Source organism: Littorina saxatilis, linkage group LG3 (assembly GCF_037325665.1).
Source record: "Littorina saxatilis isolate snail1 linkage group LG3, US_GU_Lsax_2.0, whole genome shotgun sequence".
Classification (NCBI taxonomy): domain Eukaryota; kingdom Metazoa; phylum Mollusca; class Gastropoda; order Littorinimorpha; family Littorinidae; genus Littorina; species Littorina saxatilis.
The window spans coordinates 4,496,293-4,516,645 of NC_090247.1; the positions used below are offsets into that span (position 1 = coordinate 4,496,293).

Below are 20,353 nucleotides of genomic sequence, written 5' to 3' on the forward strand. Positions count from 1 at the left end.
CTGCGCGGAGCCCCTAGGGTTTTCAAACATGCTTTAGGCATCTATCCATTTGAAATGATGCCTAACTTCGTTTACCTTCTTCCTTCTTGCAAGGAGTAAAAACTTAACTTTTGTACGAATTTATCATTGTCCTGGCGGGACAGCTTAAGACTCGATTAGCCCCCGCATGTGAACTAATTACGCCCAGAAACCTAAACCTATGTAGCCTAAGTTTCGACGAGAGAGAGACTTCTTTCTATCTTGGGTAGTTTAAGTTAAAACATTAAGTTTGATCGCGTAAGAAAATGACAAAACATGGTCTTTGGTTCCATTTTGGCATACCGCACACCATCTTTAGACTCAGAACGTGATCACGGGAAATAGTAGTTTCTGAAAAACCGCATAAAGTTTCTTTTGGCTGGCAACACTAAAGGTTCTGCGTAAAAATGCAAATCTTTGCTTCAACAGGAGCTCTGAGCGGACCAGCATGTTTGAGGCCCGTCAATATTATTGTACTGATGACGTCACTCCAGGTTAGATTTTATGACGTCACTGCTTCATGTTGCAGCTTGCAGCCAGCCTGGAAAAGTGAGAGAATGGATCGTGGAGCAGGCGTGAGGGAGTGTCTATTTCTGCCAGGCGACCTTGCTCTAGCACCATCACCCTGCACACACCCACATGTGGATATATAATATTGTCATACACACACATCAGATGGGCACAGACAACGATGAATGATTTTTTTTTCTTTCTTTATTTGGTGTTTAACGTCGTTTTCAACCGTTCAAGGTTATATCGCGACGGGGAAAGGGGGGGATGGGATAGAGCCCCTTGTTAATTGTTTCTTGTTCACAAAAGCACTAATCAAAAATTTGCTCCAGGGGCTTGCAACGTAGTACAATATATGACCTCACTGGGAGAATGCAAGTTTCCAGTACAAAGGACTTAACATTTCTTACATACTGCTTGACTAAAATCTTTACAAACATTGACTATATTCTTTTCAAGAAACACTTAACAAGGGTAAAAGGAGAAACAGAATCCGTTAGTCGCCTCTTACGACATGCTGCGGAGCATCGGGTAGGCCTACATTCTTCCCCCTAACCCGCGGGGGGACGATGAATGAACACACACACACACACACACATATACAAGCGCGCGCACACGCACGCACACACACACAGACACACACACACACACACACACACACACACACACACACACACACACACACACACCCTTTCGTCTCGCTGTTTATTAAGCTTAGGGTTAGCTTTGGGTTTTTGACACAATTATTTTTATCTTACTAGCTGTTTCATAAAGTTATGAAGAATTACAAATCATACTGACAACTGTTATAAAGGGCAAAATATGACATAACAAATACCTGTCACAGTGCATGACGGTACTCAGTCGGTGCGACACAATTAGAACGGTGCATTCTTTGCATGCCAGTTGGATCGTCTGACAAATGACGTCATCCGTCTCCACGTCCACCGAAGACGTAGCTTCGTCAAGCACGATGACACGACAATGACGTAAGAGGATTCGCGCGAGACACAGCAACTGTCGCTGACCAGCGCTGTAATGGCAGAACAAGAGTTTGGTGACATTTTGAAATCTTTAAATTCAACCCGACAGGAATGCCACAACGTCATATTACATGCACATCTAACAGTTAGGTGAAATCTTCGTGTGGAAAACAATTTAAACGGTTGGTTCCCTTAAAGCTTTTGTTGTTGTTGTTGAAACATTGCCACCACTCTCAAATTCGAAACAGATCTGTTGCAAGCACATACATGTAGTAGTTTCCGTGGCTTTTATTTATTTTAAATCCGTAGATGTTTTTCCTAAATTAAGCTGCAAGAATACTCACAGACTCTTGAATAAAAAGCAGTTTTCGAAGAACGATTGGTTGACTGTGACTGGTTAAATATTTGTCGATTTCAGACAGAAAACTCCGTAATAAGATATAATTGCCAAAAAGAATAGAGAAACACCATATGATTAAATACATTAAATGAGTGGACAGTTTGGTCAATACGAAATATATTGGACTAGTACGTTAGACTAATGGAGATTACTCAAGCGCGTTATGTTTTTACAAAGCTCATTAGAATTTCTTTTTTTCTGATAGAGATGAGATCTGTCAAAAGCAGTGATTTGCATACATGGCTTACCTGAAGCCCAGGCCACCCGATTGGCAGATGTAGTCCAACCCTCCAGGCAGAGCACACACGTGATTGGCTAGCTGGGTCTGTCTCAGCACCGCCCACATCGCGCTGTCGCTTGCCTCTTCTGTTGGATCCAGGTTCATTCGGACGGAGGCGTTTAAAATAAGTGGTTCCTTCACACACAGTAAAAATAAAAAGTCCCACAGCTACAATCAAAAACGTTAAATCTGTACTTCATAACACAAAACATATGTCCTTAATTGGTTACACCTGTAACTCTCAATTTCTTAGTACAGGTTGACCCCAACAATGCAACCACTAAAATGCTAATAACTTCTACATCTATTGACACACACGCACACAAACACACACACACACACACACTCGCACGTGTACACGTACACACACACACACACACACACACACAGTCACACACACACAAACACACTCGCACGCATACACACACATACACACACATACACACACACCCACGCGTGCACGCATGCGCGCTCGCTCACACACACGCACACCCCCCCACACACACACACACACACATACACACACATGCACACAGACACATCCACACACACACACACACACACACGCACACACACACGTACACGCACAGACACACACACGTACAGACACACACACACAGTCACACACACATACACACACACACACGCACACACACACACACACACACACAGTCATACACACACACATACACACACACACACACACACACACACACACACACACACACACACAGCCCCACTCCACAGAGACTACAGCCAGGGTGCTGATTTCTCCTATGTGTCAAAGAGGAAGGATGCTCTCATTGTGTGTCAGGTCTGAGAAGGTTAACATGATCGTTCACACAAGAAGAAATGTATGTATTTTGCAGTAATAACACGAGAAGATTCAAAAACTTCTTAAAACAAGAAATTCCTCCGATAGGAAAAACACCCCTGTCAAAGGGAAATAACCTTCTCAGTTGGTGGCAGTGAGAATGGTTATTTCCCTTTGACCAACGGGGGTGTGCCTCTATAAGTCCTTGTATAATTTTAATCCACCAATAACTCCCTAACCGTGTGTTTGACTGGTCCCAATTTTTTGTAAGGACCGTCTCAGGAATGTATAGAACCTGTTCACCAAGTTTGGTGACGATCGGTCCGTTCATTCTTGAGATCTACTTGCGAACACAAACACCCAAACAAACACCCAAACAAATACCCAAACAAACACATCGAGCGAAACCTATACACACCCCTATACCGGGGGTGTAAAAATGTAAGAAGCGGATATATAAACTTGCATCCAACCTGAGGCATGACAGCGACGCGAGAGCGCAGATCCTGTAACGGTACAGAGCGAGTGTCTACGTCATCGATGAGGATAGCGCCCTCTGTTGACGTCATCAGGCCGAGCAGCACGCCCCACAGTGTCGTCTTTCCTGCTCCCGTGCGGCCAACCACGCCAACCTGACGTCATTTTGAAGGAAATATTTTTTTCTCAGATATTTCAAGGAATAATACCAAAGAACACAGGCTCACAGATCCCTTTCAAAGTTATACCATAAGATTCTGCGTTGCAAATAATACTACCGCGCATGAAGACTGCACACACTGTAAAAGCATACTAAAAGCAAGTGCTTTAAAACCTTAATGACGTGACGTAGAGTAGGCTAAGAAAGAGCGCTCTTTGTGACGGTTGGGTTCAATTACGTCCACTGGGAAACGTTGCTTCCATTTTTGTTTGATCGTGACCCTTGTTACTCAGCGGCCGTCAAACGGTCAGATCGATAGTACATATATTATAGCATCCCTTAAAATGCTTTTCATAATTATGCATGTTTGACATTCTAACAAATGATGCAGAAATTGTGGAGAGACATAAAACAGAGAGAAACAAGTCGCGTAAGGCGAAAATACAATATTTAGTCAAGTAGCTGTCGAACTCACAGAATGAAACTGAACGCAATGCCATTTTACTCGTAGCATCGTCAGGCCACCGCTCATGGCAAAGGCAGTGAAATTGACAAGAAGAGCGGGGTAGTAGTTGCGCTAAGAAGGATAGCACGCTTTTCTGTACCTCTCTTTGTTTTAACTTTCTGAGCGTGTTTTTAATCCAAACATATCATATCTATATGTTTTTGGAATCAGGAACCGACAAGGAATAAGATGAAAGTGTTTTTAAATTGATTTGGACAATTTAATTTTGATAATAATTTTTATATATTTAATTTTCAGAGCTTGTTTTTAATCCGAATATAACATATTTATATGTTTTTGGAATCAGCAAATGATGGCGAATAAGATAAACGTAAATTTGGATCGTTTTATAAATTTTTGTTTTTTTTTACAATTTTCCGATTTTTAATGACCAAAGTCATTAATTAATTTTTAAGCCACCAAGCTGAAATGCAATACCGAACCCCGGGCTTCGTCGAAGATTACTTGACCAAAATTTGAACCAATTTGGTTGAAAAATGAGGGCGTGACAGTGCCGCCTCAACTTTCACGAAAAGCCGGATATGACGTCATCAAAGACATTTATCAAAAAAATGAAAAAAACGTTCGGGGATTTCATACCCAGGAACTCTCATGTCAAATTTCATAAAGATCGGTCCAGTAGTTTAGTCTGAATCGCTCTACACACACACACACACAAAGACACACAGACACACACACACACACACGCACATACACCACGACCCTCGTTTCGATTCCCCCTCGATGTTAAAATATTTAGTCAAAACTTGACTAAATATAAAAACACACCATCCGAATGACGATGGCCCCTTACGCCAGACTACACCCACCTTCTCCCCCGGTTGAATCATGCAGTCAATGCCCCTGAGAACGCGCTGAGAGTCGGAGGAGTAGCTGGCCGAGAGGTTGATGAACTGTATCCTCCCTTCCTTGGGCCACGAGACTTGAGGTGTCACCGTTGGAAAGCTCATCTATACAGGATGAAAACGTAACAAGAAAATAATTCTCATTCAGATTATAGAGTACCTTATTCTCGACTGATACGGTCATGTATACAAGCGCGCAAAACGTGGACAGAAAAACGGGTAGACTTGCGGAATCAACACAGAGAGGCATGAAATGAATGGGCAGGGAGAGAGAGAGAGAGAGAGAGAGAGAGAGAGAGAGAGAGAGAGAGAGAGAGAGAGCGAGGCGAGAGAGAGAGAGAGCGCGAGGCGAGAGAGAAAGAGAGAGAGAGAGCGAGGAGAGCGAGAGAGAGAGCGAGGCGAGAGAGAGAGAGAGCGAAAGAGAGAGAGAGCGAAAGAGAGAGAGAGAGAGAAAGAGAGATGAAGTACACACACCCACACACTATAACTCTCTCTCGCAAAAAGACAGACAGATCAACAACACTGGTCAGACACAGTAGTTTGTATTGTACCTCGGGGGTCAGACAAGTGTACTCCAACATTCGTTCCACGGAAACTGCGTTCGTTTCCAGGTCACCTGCCATGCGCACTAGCCAGTTCAGGTTTTCTGTGACCTGTCAAAGAACGCAAGCAATCGTTTTCATTGACTACACGTAACCTTTTTATTCAACCAAATCATTGAAGAACCATTTCAAAAAAGATTATGTAACTGAGCAGGCAATGTCGTACTGTTTTAACTTCAAAACTGAATTAAAAATAAAAGGAATTTACAGTGAATAGATCGAATGAGAAAAAGATAAACTGCTAATGTTCCCAAATCTAGATTGAGGCAATGAAGAAAGGTACGTTTATGGAACGTTTAATAATCGACAAAAACATTCATATTTAATTTAGTGATTGTTTTGTGTGAATGTTTTGTTTTGTCTATAAGTTAACGTTCCAGAAATCCAAACACAAAGAGACTGCCAACGGTCCAAAATTCCTCAACAACAAAATTAAAATTAATTAAAAACAACAACTTACCTTTCTTGTTTTTTGATTTTGTTAACGTTCCATAAACTAATCTTTCTTTCTTTTTGATACTTGAGCAACTGGCAGATTAACCGATTGATTAAATTTATTTGAGATGATTTGATTGCTTTCTTGACTGGGTTTCTTTCTGGATCGTAGGCGCTTAATAAAACTCACAGTTGGACTCTGTAACCATGTTCAACTGAGATAAGCAAAATAAGTAAATATACCGGAAGGATATACACAAAAAGTGAAACTGACATCCAGAGCGTAGGTGATAGCAAGCCCAAGCAAGCCTCCAGACCATCTATTTCTCAAGGCAACGCCAAGCGAGGCAGCCACCCCTACAATCACCACCCCGATAGCCGCCACCCGCACTCCAAGCCATCTGTGAAAAAAAGAGTCTGAATCAGAAAATGTAAAACCATTCAAACATAAAGAGAAAATCTTAAACCATGTTTGTTTCATTCATTTTGAGTTGCAGACAATAATGTTAAACGTTTTCACGACCTTTCAATTCAGAGCTCACAAATACTTATATTAGGGGCCTGTTCTTTCTTTCTTTCTTTCTTTATTTGGTGTTTAACGTCGTTTTCAACCATTCAAGGTTATATCGCGACGGGGGAAGGGAGGAGATGGGATAGAGCCACTTGTTAATTGTTTCTTGTTCACAAAAGCACTAATCAAAAAATTGCTCCAGGGGCTTGCAACGTAGTACAATATATGACCTTACTGGGAGAATGCAAGTTTCCAGTACAAAGGACGTACCATTTCTTACATACTGCTTGACTAAAATCTTTACAAACATTGACTATATTCTATACAAGAAACACTTAACAAGGGTAAAAGGAGAAACAGAACCTGTTAGTCGCCTCTTACGACATGCTGGTTAGCATCGGGTAAATTCTTTCTCGTCCCAACCAATATGGGACTCACCCTAACCCGCGGGGGGTAGGGGCCTGGTAGCTCAGTTGGTAGAGCACTTGACTTGTGGTCATAAGGTCCCGGGTAGCTCAGTTGGTAGAGCACTTGACTTGTGGTCATAGGGTCCCGGGTAGCTCAGTTGGTAGAGCACTTGACTTGTGGTCATAAGGTCCCGGGTAGCTCAGTTGGTAGAGCACTTGACTTGTGAGCCTCGGATCACGGGATTGAGCCCAGAACGGGTCGGACATGGGTCAGTTTTATGTGCAGACCCAGGTACAGTGTCCATGCTCTATACTTGAAAGACCTTGACCATTCTGCTAGACGTGCAGGTGGCCGACTATCCTACAACATGCGCACATCTTGTTAGCGCGACTTGTCACACACACACACACACACACACACACACACACACACACACACGCACACACACACACACACACAACGCCTCTCATCCCCCCCCCCCCCACACACACACTTACCGACCAGCCGTGTTACAAGCAGAAGTGAACCTCAGGTTGGAGTCGACCAGAGAGGCAGCAGTTTGGTAAGCGTGTTCAGTGGCTTGGGTGCCCGTCGCTCGCAACACAACGCTACCGTCTATCATCTGACTGAGGTGAGTGAACACAGGGGAGCGAGTCTTGCCTTCAAGACGACGAAGCTGGCGAGAGGTTCCGATGTAATAGCGCTAACAAGAAACGAAACACACGAACGAGATCAAATCAGTTTTTGCTGCGACCGTTTCAAAATCCCCACCCCCCAAAAACAACAACAACAGGTTTTATGCAAATTTAAAGTGGACTTTCACATCAAGGTTCAATAAATCAAACTTAAACTTTATGTATGAAAATAGGCTAAACTATAACACTGGTCTGGATCGGCGAGATTACAGATGAAAATCTATTTAACAGAATCTTTGCTTTGAGCGGAGACGAACGCTGAAAGACCACCATAGAGTGCAGGGCCGGACTACCGGGGGGGTTATGGGGGTTGCGCAACCCCCCCCTAGCCTAAACATGTACCTTACTTATTTAATTTTTTTTTTATTATTGCTTATTTTATGCCGTTTCATGCAAGGAGCGACCATTTTCCTATCTCAGAATATGACCTACCCGTCAGCTTCAGGGGGCGAAGCCCCCTGACCCCCACAACGAGGGGGGTGGGGGGGGTGGGTTCTAGGGTTTCCGGACCCCCCCCCCCCCCAGCCAAATAATAAAAATATTGAATGAGGTATGCATTTCTTTATTTTACATTGAGTTTCAATTTTTGGGGTATTAATCAGTGACAAAATCTGCTGCCTGAAACTGGTAATGATCATCCTCAGAATGCACCAGATTGCACCATTTTGCATCCTTTTTTTCAAAATTTTCCGGGGGGGCATGCCCCCGGACCCCCCTAGCAAGCTAGGCGCTTCGCGCCGTCGGCTCGGCGCTTCGCGCCTTCACACCCATATCTTCACAATATACTTTTGAAAAAAACCAGTCATAAAATTAACTGATCCGCCCCTGCCGCCAGGGGGGATGTCCCCCTGGGCCACCACTGGCAACCCCCCCCTCCTCTTTGCCTAGTCCGGCCCTGGAGTGATCCTTTGTGCTGTGGGTAAGGTCATTCTCGACTGGCTCAACGACACAATAGGAATAACAGATGAAAATAGACAAAAAAACACAGAAAGTTAAATATGTCCTTCTGATCAAATAGTACTGACAATTGGTAAGACGCGAAAGAGCGCAGATGTTACAACACGTGTTCATATTTCAACGTTCTAATTAAAAATGTCCTTCCTGTACACACAAGGCAGGCAATACCCAAGCACTTTTGAACATGATGCAACACACAGACAGACATAGACACAGACATAGACCCACACTAGAACAATGCACAATCCACCCCAACCTGACCCTCTCCCCCCCTCTCTCTCTCCCCCCCTCTCTCTCTCTCTCTCTCTCTTTCTCTCTCTCTCTTTCTCTCCATCTCTCCCTCTCTCTTTCTCTCGGTCGGTCTGTCTGTCTCTCTGTCTGTCTGTCTCTCTCTCTCTCTGTCTGTCTGTCTCTCTCTCGTTCTCTCTCTGTATGTCTCACTCTCTCTCTCTGTCTCTCTCTCTCGCGCTCTCTCTCTCTCGCTCTCTCTCTCGCTCTCTCTCTCTCTCGCTCTCTCTCTCTCTCTCTCTCTCTCTCTCTCTCTCTCTCTCTCTCTCTCTCTCTCTCTCTCTCTCTCTCTCTCTCTCTCTCTAACATAGTATGCTGCAAATTTTCGAAGAAATTACTGAACACGTTATCTGATGTGGTAATTATCTTTACATACGTGCACCCACAGAACTCGAAGTGGTATCAACAAGCAGAGATTAATTGTGACATTATTACGGTGGATACTTGTGTATCAAATATGATACAGGAATATAAAGATGTGCACTTTATTGTATGCGGGGATTTGAACAGTAGGGTGGGTGATGCGAATCCATACTTATCAGATGTAGAACCGGATAGTCGCCCTTGGGAAAACAACACCATTGAAACCGGCCCTCAAAGACAGTCCGAGGATAAAACCCCGAACCAGTTTGGAAGTTATTTGTTAACCTTTTGTGAAATTTTCGACTTGGCGATTTTGAATGGTTTTTGTAACGGGGATAGAGAGGGTAAATTTACATACATTTCCCCTACTGGAAGCAGTGTAATTGATTATTTTCTGTGTTCTCATGAATTGTTACAGTTGAATCTCCACCTGACCGTTGGCCAAGAAATCTTGTCACAGCACTTACCGGTGGAACTCAACATATCGAGCAAGCCGGGGCCAGTGCAGACACCGGGGCAGGCGCGACAAAAGCAGACAACGAAAATCGTCTGGCAGGAAGACAAGAGAACCTTGCTGATGGAGGCAGCGGAATCTGACGAGGCTGTATCCCTACTTAACCAAGCGAGGACATCACTTAATTCTGCTAATTTGAATAATGCAATTGAAGCGTTTACCTGCTATTTGTCTCGCGTGTCCCAGTGTATGACAAGGGTCATTAGGCCATTTGATTCTTATAAAGACCCATCTTGGTTTGATAATGATTGTAGGTTGAAAAAAACTGGAGCAAGAGGAGCTTTGAGAGAGTATAGAAAAGCGAAAACGGATTTGAATAGGTTAGTATATTGTCATTATAGGAAAGAATATAAAGAATTACTGAATGAAAAAAAGGAGTGCTTCAAAAAAAGACAAGTTAATGCTTTAGTCGATTCTTCTGGTGATGGTCTCCAATTCTGGAGTACTGTACGCACAATGTTGAGAAAATCCCAACCTAAAGCTAACATTAGTTTAGACCAATGGCAGGAACATTTTGAAACTCTGTTAAACGCGAATGATGAAAACCAAAGCGACCAAGAAGATATAATTATAAATGCAGAGCCGACAGACTATTGTCACATAACAGACAGACCTATTGTTTCTGAAGAAATTAAGGATGCTATAGGACACCTCAAACGAAACAAAGCAAGTGGTTGGGACGGAATACCTGCTGAAGTAATAAAGACTATTAATGTAATGCCTTTTTTACATGACTACCTCAATGCTCTTCTTGAAACAGGGTATTTCCCGGAATTCTGGTCCAAGTCCATCATTGTGCCTATTTTCAAAAAAGGGGACACAGACGATCCGGGAAATTATAGAGGTGTTTCTCTTGTTAGTGTTGTCAGTAAAATATTCACGCACATTTTGAACAAGCGGCTGACGCAGTGGATGGAAGAAACTGAACAAATTGTAGAAGAACAAGCAGGCTTTAGAGCCGGATACTCGACTGTTGATCACATTTTCTCACTTTACACTATAATCCAGAAAAGTTTAGCGCAAAATAAAAAGGTTTTTGTTGCTTTCATAGATTACCGTCGGGCATTCGATTCTATTAATAGAAACAAGCTATGGGCATGCTTATGCCGGAAAGGATTGTCTAGAAAAATGCTTAAAATTTTAAAGAGCATGTATGAAAATGTTCTCTGCTGCGTCAGAGCTGGTCAGGACTATACAGAGTTCTTTGGATCACCAATCGGTCTGAAACAAGGCTGTTTATTGTCACCGAAAATTTTTGCCCTATTTGTTAACGAGGTTGCTGAAGAATTAAAAAGAGACGGAAGACATGGCATCACTATATCTAACCTAATAGAAGAAATTTTCGCTTTACTATTTGCAGATGATTTAGCCCTTGTTTCACACACGGTTGTTGGCCTGCAGAACCAGTTAAATGTGCTTGCTAGGGCCTCCGGTAGACTGGGACTGTCAGTCAACCTTAGTAAGACTAAAGTGATGGTATTCCGCAAGGGAGGCTACCTAGCAGCGCGTGAGAAATGGTATTTAAACGGTGATCTACTAGAAGTGGTTAACTCTTACACTTACTTAGGCTTTACACTGACAACTAAACTTTCAATATGTACAGCAATGGAGCAAATCGCTGCTCGAGCAAAGAAAAAAGTGATGGATATTTTACGGGCATTATGGAGAATAGAATGTAATGATATAAAAGTATTTTTGCGTTTGTTCGACCTCCAAGTTCAGCCTGCTCTTTTGTATGCGTCCGAAATATGGGGTGTAAAAGAAATTGCGGAAATTGAACGGGTCCAAATGTATGCATGCAAGAAACTCTTATCAGTGAGTCAGAAAACGCATAATACCATGATATATGGTGAATTGGGCAGACACCCACTTTTTATTAATTCCCTTATGAAAGCAATTAAATACTGGCTAAAACTATTAGAAATGCCTTCCCATAGAATTCCAAGAGCAATTTACGATCATCTTAAACGTTTAGAGGAAAGAGGGATTAAGACTTGGGCTAGTGACATTAAAAACCATGTGTTTCGCCTGGGTTTTGGCTATTCTTGGATTGAGCAGCAGGTCGGTAATAAAACTGGCTTTTTGAAGATGCTTAAGCAGCGTTTGCTCGATTGCTATCAACAAGACTGGCATGCAAAGTTATTTGATAGTGAACGATTTGTGACCTATCGAAGCTTCAAAACTATTTTACAGTATGAACATTACTTATCAAGTTTGCATATTAGACGTTATAGAGACGTTCTGGTCCGATTTAGAGTTGGCATAAACGACTTATATTGCAACAGGCACAGATACAATGTAAATAGACGATTAGAATTATGTCCCTTGTGTGGTCTGGCGGAGGAGGATGAAATTCATTTCATCTTCGCCTGCCAAGCCTATTCAAATATAAGACAACAGTTTTCTTTAAACATTCTATTCAATAATTGTTTGAGAGCTAGAAATTTTGTCAACTTAATGAATATTGAAAATCAGGAAATGCTGGCATCATTTATTTTTGATTGTTTAAAACTTAGACAAGAGCTGATTGCAAATCCTGAACAATAGCAGAAAAGGCGACAACTTAACTACACTATTTAACCGGCTATGGCCGTCATTGTAATGTACATATTATATAATATCACAATTACTTTTTCTGATGGACTAGATAGTCCACCAGTATTACATTTATGTTTGTCCTTGACGTTGTTTTTGCCACGTTTTTCCCCCCATTGCAAGGGGCATGTTGCCTAAATGCAATAAACGCGTTAATCTCTCCATCTCTCCCTCTCTCTTTCTCTCGGTCGGTCTGTCTGTCTCTCTGTCTGTCTGTCTCTCTCTCTCTCTGTCTGTCTGTCTCTCTCTCGTTCTCTCTCTGTATGTCTCACTCTCTCTCTGTCTCTCTCTCTCGCGCTCTCTCTCTCTCGCTCTCTCTCTCTCTCTCTCGCTCTCTCTCTCTCTCGCTCTCTCTCTCTCTCTCGCTCTCTCTCTGTCTCTGTCTCTCTCTCTCTCTCTCTCTCTCTCTCTCTCTGTACTGGGGTAGTGGTAAAGGTGGTAAGGGCTCTTTCGTGACCTTCACCTGTATGAAATAATAGGCAGCAGAGACCGGCAGGATGACCAGAAGGTAATACGGTGAACCGAGACAGACGACGACGCACGTGCTGATCACGTGACACAGGCTGTCCAAGACTACCTCAATGGCCCACCACATTTCGGTATCCAACACTTCCAGGTCACGTGACATCCGGTTGAGCACGCGCGCCGCCGGGTTCCGGTGGAAGAAGGCAAGAGGAGAGTCTAGAACGCTGTCGAGGAGAGCTCTGTGTATGTCCCGAGAAGCTCCTACACGCCTGAATGCCAGCAGCAGTGCGTAGGTCACCACAAAGATGCCTTGAAAAAAGATACATTATCACAGTTTCGTGAATAACTTGTGTATTTACATATATACACTATGAAAGAAACGAAAGCGAGAAAGAAAGGGCAACATAAGAGAGACAGACAATGGGAAAGAAATTGAGAAAGAAAAAAATTCAACTTCAAGTGTTTTCTCATCAGAGTTCTGCAAGTGCGTAAGTCTTGCTTTCTTTCCTTCTTGCTTTCTTTTTTATATTTAGTCAAGTTTTGACTAAATATTTTAACATCGAGGGGGAATCGAAACGAGGGTCGTGGTGTATGTGCGTGTGTCTGTGTGTGTGTCTGTGTGTCTGTGTGTCTGTGTGTGTGTGTAGAGCGATTCAGACTAAACTACTGGACCGATCTTTATGAAATTTGACATGAGAGTTCCTGGGTATGAAATCCCCGAACGTTTTTTTCAGTTTTTTGATAAATGTCTTTGATGACGTCATATCCGGCTTTTCGTGAAAGTTGAGGCGGCACTGTCACGCCCTCATTTTTCAACCAAATTGGTTGAAATTTTGGTCAAGTACTCTTCGACGAAGCCCGGGGTTCGGTATTGCATTTCAGCTTGGTGGCTTAAAAATTAATTAATGACTTTGGTCATTAAAAATCTGAAAATTGTAAAAAAAAATAAAAATTTATAAAACGATCCAAATTTACGTTTATCTTATTTTCCATCATTTGCTGATTCCAAAAACATATAAATATGTTATATTCGGATTAAAAACAAGCTCTGAAAATTAAATATATAAAAATTATTATCAAATTTTTTTTTTCGAAATCAATTTAAAAACACTTTCATCTTATTCCTTGTCGGTTCCTGATTCCAAAAATATATAGATATGATATGTTTGGATTAAAAACACGCTCAGAAAGTTAAAACGAAGAGAGGTACAGAAAAGCGTGCTATGCAGCATAGCGTAACCACTACCCCGCTCTTCTTGTCAATTTCACTGCCAATGCTGTGAGCGGTGGACCACGAGTATACGGTCTTGCTGCGTTGCATTGCGTTCAGTTTCATTCTGTGAGTTCGACAGCTACTTGACTAAATATTGTATTTTCGCCTTACGCGACTTGTTCTTTCTTTCTTTCTAAATATTTTTGTTATAATTCTTTGTATAACTTTCACACTTTCATAATTTTGTATTCTTAATATTGAAAAAAAAATCACTTAAGGTTTGAAATGTATCGTTATTTATGTTCATGATTAATAATACTAAATGTGTAGAAATACTGAATCAACGATAACCAACGTACATACACGCTGAAAGAATGTAGGCCTACTGTTTATTCAAAACATAATTATTAAGCAAATTAAGACAAACGATTAAACAAAGTGAAAGGATGACAGAAACATATACACCCATATCCAGACACCAAACTCACATTGTCCAGCCCCAAAAGCACCATACACAGCAAGGTAGAATGCACTGCTGTTGATGACGTCAACACTGTCAAACTGAAGTGACGTCACGTTGTACGTCATCTCGTCAGTCCAGTAACTCAGCCAATAGTTTGCTGCCACGGAGGTCACGTGGTACAGAACGTAGCAAGCGGTCATGATAATACAGCAGAGTCCGCCCAGAGCTTGAGCGATTGCAGAATACACTTGCCACTTGACCTGTAGGTTAATAAGGCCACAAAAAAAAAGGTCTGTTTACGGTAACATAGGCCAAAAAAATAGGGTGGGTAGGTCGGGATTTTTTTTTTTTTTCCAAAAAAACATATTTTTACGTTATTTTGCCAAAAAAACAAGATTTTTTTAATTTTTTATTTTTTTTTCCCCAAATGCCAAAAAAAAAGTCTAGGGTCGCGCGAAAAAACTAGGGTCGGTCGGGTTACCGTAAACAGACCTATTTTTTTTTTGGCCTAAAGAACATTCAGTAAAATACGTCAGCAGCTGAATCAAACATATTATCATGTCCATTCTTTTGTACCTCAACACGAATCTCTCTGTCCAGGGTTTGACGTCTGAGAAGAGCATCCTTTCACTTGACCGTATGTACACAGAATACACCGCCCGTGTCTTTCTTGTGATGAGCGAAACATCTTTACTTCATTTCATTTTGCAGATTTGATAAGGCAAAAAAAAAAATAGGTCTGTTTACGGTAACCCGACCGACCCTAGTTTTTTCGCGCGACCCTAGACTTTTTTTTGGGCATTTGGGAAAAAAACCTTGTTTTTTTTTGTGCAAAATAACGTAAAAATATGGCTTTTTGGAAAAGAAAATAAAAAGAAAAAAAAATCCCGACCTACCGACCCTATTTTTTGGGCCTATGTTACCGTAAACAGACCTATTTTTTTGTTTGGCCTAAGTGTTAGTTATATGGAAGTCATGCAGCAACAGGGTCCCACTCTGCACAGAAGGCAGCTAGGCTGTCCATATTTGGTATGTATCACAGCGAAAGGATATTGTTTGTTTGTTTGTTTGTTTGTTTGCTTAACGCCCAGCCGACCACGAAGGGCCATATCAGGGCGGTGCTGCTTTGACATATAACGTGCGCCACACACAAGACAGAAGTCGCAGCACAGGCTTCATGTCTCACCCAGTCACATTATTCTGACACCGGACCAACCAGTCCTAGCACTAACCCCATAATGCCAGACGCCAGGCGGAGCAGCCACTAGATTGCCAATTTTAAAGTCTTAGACCTCCCGATCACGGGGCGGACGCCTTACTACTAGGCCAACCGTGCCGGTTCAAAAGGATATTCTTATCCCGAACAGAAGCCTGGCTAAAGATGTGGTGGTGTACTGGGTTGTTGCCCCGGGAAGGAGAGCACCTTTAAATGTAAACACAATCGCTGAGCACATTCTTCCATGGCGTACATTTCACCTCTCTCAGAATGCTCTTATGTCTCGACATGTATTTCACCTCTCTCAGAATGCTCTTTTGTGTGTGTGTGCGCATGCAAATGTTATTTCAGTCATGTGCCTTTCAAAGAAAGAAGGGATGAAGGAACCAGAAGGGTAAAGAAACAAGCTTAGAAACATAGAAACTAATAAGCAAATACAAGAATAATTATGAATGAATGAATGAATGAATGAATGAATGAATCAATCAATCAATCAATCAATCAATCAATCAATCAATCAATCAATCAATCAATCAATCAATCAATCAATCAATCAATCTTTTTTTCTTCTGAACTGCATCTGAGAACAAAATCATGCGAGTAAGGCATTATAGTTTTCGACGAAATATTAAAGCCTTTTGTTCTATACAGATGCGAATCAACTTCCCTACCTTTCCATTCTGCACATGCTCTTCGTCCACAAGAGTGTGATGCTGTCTTCCTCTGGTCAGTGGCTCACACGACGTACTGGTCAACATCTCTCTCAGCCGCCATGCCGCCCCTGACCGACTGCACGAGGTCAGAGAAGCTTCCAGCGCGTGCTCACGTGACTCGCTGACGTCACATCCCGCCAGCACACCTTCGGAATGCTCGATTAGGGTCTGCATGAAGCTGTCTCTGTTTTCCTCGTCGTCGTCTTCGTCGTCTGATTTGTCTGTTAGAGTCGATGTAGACGTATCGTTGTCGGATTCTTCGTGTGTGCTTTCGTTGTCGTCGTCGTTGTCGTCGCTCCTGTCGTAGTTTTCGGATTGTGGTTTAGTTGGAATTTGTGGGCTCACATCCGTGTTTGCTGGGTTCTTTTCGTTTTCATTAAAGACAGCTGTAGACATAAAACAGCCTTTTTCTTCACAGCTCTTCCCAGAATGGTCCACTGCAGCTGTCTTGTCGTCTTCTTCTCTTGGACCCTGTCCACCGAAAGTTTGGGAAGAGTCAGCTGACTGCATTCTTCTGTCTCCTTCTACAATACAGTCCAGAGACATATCGCAGCGCGAGCTGCTGGCGCATGTGTCTTCGCTCAGTTTCAGGGAGTCTGTTGTCGGCATCGAAGAGTTTTTGTCATGAGTTGTATCTGTCAGTTGGCAAGTATGCGTCTCGTCTTTTGATTCTGCGGCTGTCATGTCATACCTCATTACCAAACAGCTGTTCTCACTATCAGAACTATTGGACAGAACGGAGGTTTCTCTTTGGTCCATTGATCCGAGAGAAATTGGTCCCAGAGATTGTCCAACAGACGATTCCTCTGAGGTGATTTCCGGAGAGTTTCCTCTGCACATCAATATGCCATTGTCGTGGGAATCACCAAAGCGAATGTCCTTCTTCGTCTGATCGGACAAACTGCCGCTGATGTCGACCTCAGTATCTCCAGTCGACTCCCCAGAAGCGTCGAGATGATTGCTGTGCATGTCAGATAGCAAGTAGGTGACTGGACTTCTCGGTCTCATTAGTGGAGAGTTACAATCTGTCTGCACCAAGCTTTCTTCGCTCTCAAAATCATTCGGTAGACGAATGACACTGGATTCGATGGAATGGATGTCCTCTCTGTCTTCAGAAGTACTGGATTGGTCAGTGTCTCTTTCAGACAGTTGAGACGTTTTGTGAGTCTCTGGTCTGCTCGCTTGACTACTGTCCTCGCTCAACATCAAGCTTTTCTCGTCGTCAATATCATTGAGAATAACTGTCACTTGGGAATGAGCGTTGGATTCAGCGGCACTGTTGTCTTCCGTGGTTTCTGAAGTACTGGGGTCGGCGGTGATCGTGTCAGAAGGTAGAGATGAATTTAAACTCTCAGTACTTCTCACGGTTTCGGTGGCTCTGCTTGTCTTCTGTAGGCTGCTATTGCCCTGAGTTTGAATCTGCTGAGCAGGAACACTCGATCTTCTGGAAGAGCGTCTTTCTCGGGACTCTGCAGTGGGACTGGGTTGAGTCGATCGCAAATCAAACGCGTCACTCGGAAGTGGACTGTTTGATCTACTCATTGGTGCGCTGGCACATACGTAGGGATCTAGACGTGATGAGTGTGCTTCCCCAGGGCCGGTCAGGTCCAGCAGGCGACTGAGGTTTGCGAACAGCTGCGACTGGGCAGCTTGAACAATGTGACTGGAAAGCGTCAAGTGCGTTTGCTTCTCGTTCAGTCGCTCATCTTCCCCGATAAAATGATGACGACAGAGTCTACTCACAGACTTCAGCGGACACTTAACGGACCCTTGGTTTTCGGCCAGCAGTGAGTCTTTGAGACCCAGTTTTGTCCCTTCTTGGTTTTCTTTTGGAAGCGAATTTTCAGCTTGACTTGGCTGTGACGGACTTTCTACCACAGTTGTGCAAAATCCGTTAGTTTCTGTTCCCTTTTTGTCCAGTACAGTTGAAAACGGATTACCAGCAACAGTATGTCTGCGCCTTTCTTCCCTGCCCGGATCTGGCACGGCAGGAATGGGTTGAGGCTGTTGTGTCACAGAAGCTCTTTTGACACTTCTAGCAACGTCAAACCAGCAAGCTTCGTGTTCCATGTGTGCAGTGACAACCTTGGCCTCGCTTTTACCGTCACGATCAATGCGACTTTCTGCGTCTTTTGCGCGGTACAGGGACACGGCCGAACCTACTTTCTTCTGCTTTGTACGAAGACCACGGCTCCTCTCAATGTTCTCTTTTGCGTTTCCAGTTTTCGCCACAACTCCTGTTGAAGTGACTCTCTCCGTTTTGCTTGGGATTTTCTTTCCCGCAGCCTTGTTTAACCGTTTTAAACTTCGGGTCTTATCGGAATTCATGAGCTTGGAGAAATAGCCTCCTTTTGACAAGAGTTCGTGGTAGTCTCCCTTTTCCACCAACTCTCCTTCTGAAATCACCAGGATGACGTCAGCCTCGGGCAGCCAATGAAGTGTACTTGTTGCAACGATACGAGTCTGCAGGATGAAGGACAAAACAAAACTATCAGTAAATTATAGCATCCTTCTAAACACCAAATCTGTAGCGCGTCTTTATGGAAGCTCGCTTTCCCCTGGGAAAAAGCAACCTTATCCGTAACCTTATCCAAGCCCGTCTCCTTCCTTTCCGAACTTTGTTTCAGTTTTGGTCTGTCTGTCTGTCTGTCTGTCTGTCTGTCTGTCTGTCTGTCTGTGTGTCTGTCTCTCTCTCTCTCTCTTTCTTTCTCTCCCCCGCCACCCCATTTTTCTTTCTTTCTTTCTACAATGTTCAAACTGACAAGCAAAAAAGCCTCACCGCATCGCGCAGAAGCCCTTTCTGACCAATGAGATCGTGGAAAATCTGAAGTCCCACGCGCTGGTCCACTGCGCTGATTGGATCATCCATCAGATACAGGTCACGTGACTCGTACACAGCGCGTGCAAGGTTGATTCTCTGCCGCTGACCTCCACTTAAAGTTGAACCCTGGCAACAACAAAAAAACAGAAAACAAAGTCAACGGTCTCTTGAATCGTTCTCAGTCTTTGCATTCGTCTTGCTGATTCAGTGATTAAGATCCTGTGCCACAGTATAAGTTTATTAACTTTTATGCTAGTTATACTCCCCCCCACCCCCACCCCCCCAAAAAAAAAACCAACCCACACACACAAAACCCACAACTCCCTCTTTCTGAAATACTCTGGGCATAACTAACCTCTGAACCATATCTCCCTTTTTAAAAAAAACCCATTTGAATTCAAAAGCCTAATTCGTCAGCCACTTTATTCTTTCGTCTATAAGAGAACATTTATAAGTTTATCTTCGTTAACACGTCTTGGGATACAATACTGTTTAAACCCACTGTCTCGTAGCTGTCTCAACGTAAAACCTCCCTCGCGAAGGCACACGCATTGTATTTAACGCGCACCTTTTCGCCGATTTCTGTCCGGTCCCCAGCAGGTAGAGTCGTCAGGTCCGTGGAGAGGGCGCACGCGGCCACGGTGGTGTTGTAGCGACCAGTGTCCATGTGTTGGTCAAGGCCCAGAATGTTGGACCTCACTGTCCCCTGTCTCAGCCACGGCTGCTGGGGCACGTACGATACGGCGCACTGCGGGCAATACATTCCGATGACTGCATGATGAAGCGGCAAAGCGAGGCAGCTAAGCTAAAATCCCAGTAACCTACCATTCGAGGAGCTTAATACAACAAGCACAACAAGGACAACAACAACAACAACAACAACAACAACAACAACATTACTAGGCAGCAATACTACCTACCTACCAATCGACGAGCGTAATACACCAAGGACACAAACAACGACATAAACAACAACAACAACAACACAACAACAACAACAACAACAACAACAACAACAACAAAGGAACGGAAGCATCAAAAATGGATGAACATAGCAAAAGAGAAAAGAACTCAAAGATAT

The 20,353-nt window shown here is 43.1% G+C and overlaps 1 protein-coding gene across 1 annotated transcript in view; it reads right to left on the bottom strand.

Moving 5' to 3' along the window:
- LOC138961439 (uncharacterized) overlaps positions 1-20,104 on the bottom strand; it is a 20,658-nt gene extending 554 nt beyond the window's left edge. The window contains exons 1-13 of the mRNA XM_070333088.1: positions 19,841-20,104; positions 19,231-19,398; positions 16,410-18,914; positions 14,548-14,782; positions 12,845-13,155; positions 7,467-7,672; positions 6,325-6,451; positions 5,565-5,666; positions 4,978-5,118; positions 3,479-3,637; positions 2,160-2,326; positions 1,367-1,561; positions 1-643 (exon numbers count right to left, since the gene is read on the bottom strand). The exon at positions 1-643 is cut by the window's left edge and continues 554 nt beyond it. Of these exons, the coding sequence (XP_070189189.1) occupies positions 529-643; positions 1,367-1,561; positions 2,160-2,326; positions 3,479-3,637; positions 4,978-5,118; positions 5,565-5,666; positions 6,325-6,451; positions 7,467-7,672; positions 12,845-13,155; positions 14,548-14,782; positions 16,410-18,914; positions 19,231-19,398; positions 19,841-20,035 (4,626 nt within the window). The 5' untranslated portion in view covers positions 20,036-20,104 and the 3' untranslated portion in view covers positions 1-528. The remainder of the gene's footprint in view (positions 644-1,366; positions 1,562-2,159; positions 2,327-3,478; positions 3,638-4,977; positions 5,119-5,564; positions 5,667-6,324; positions 6,452-7,466; positions 7,673-12,844; positions 13,156-14,547; positions 14,783-16,409; positions 18,915-19,230; positions 19,399-19,840) is intronic.
- Positions 20,105-20,353: the final 249 nt, after the last annotated feature.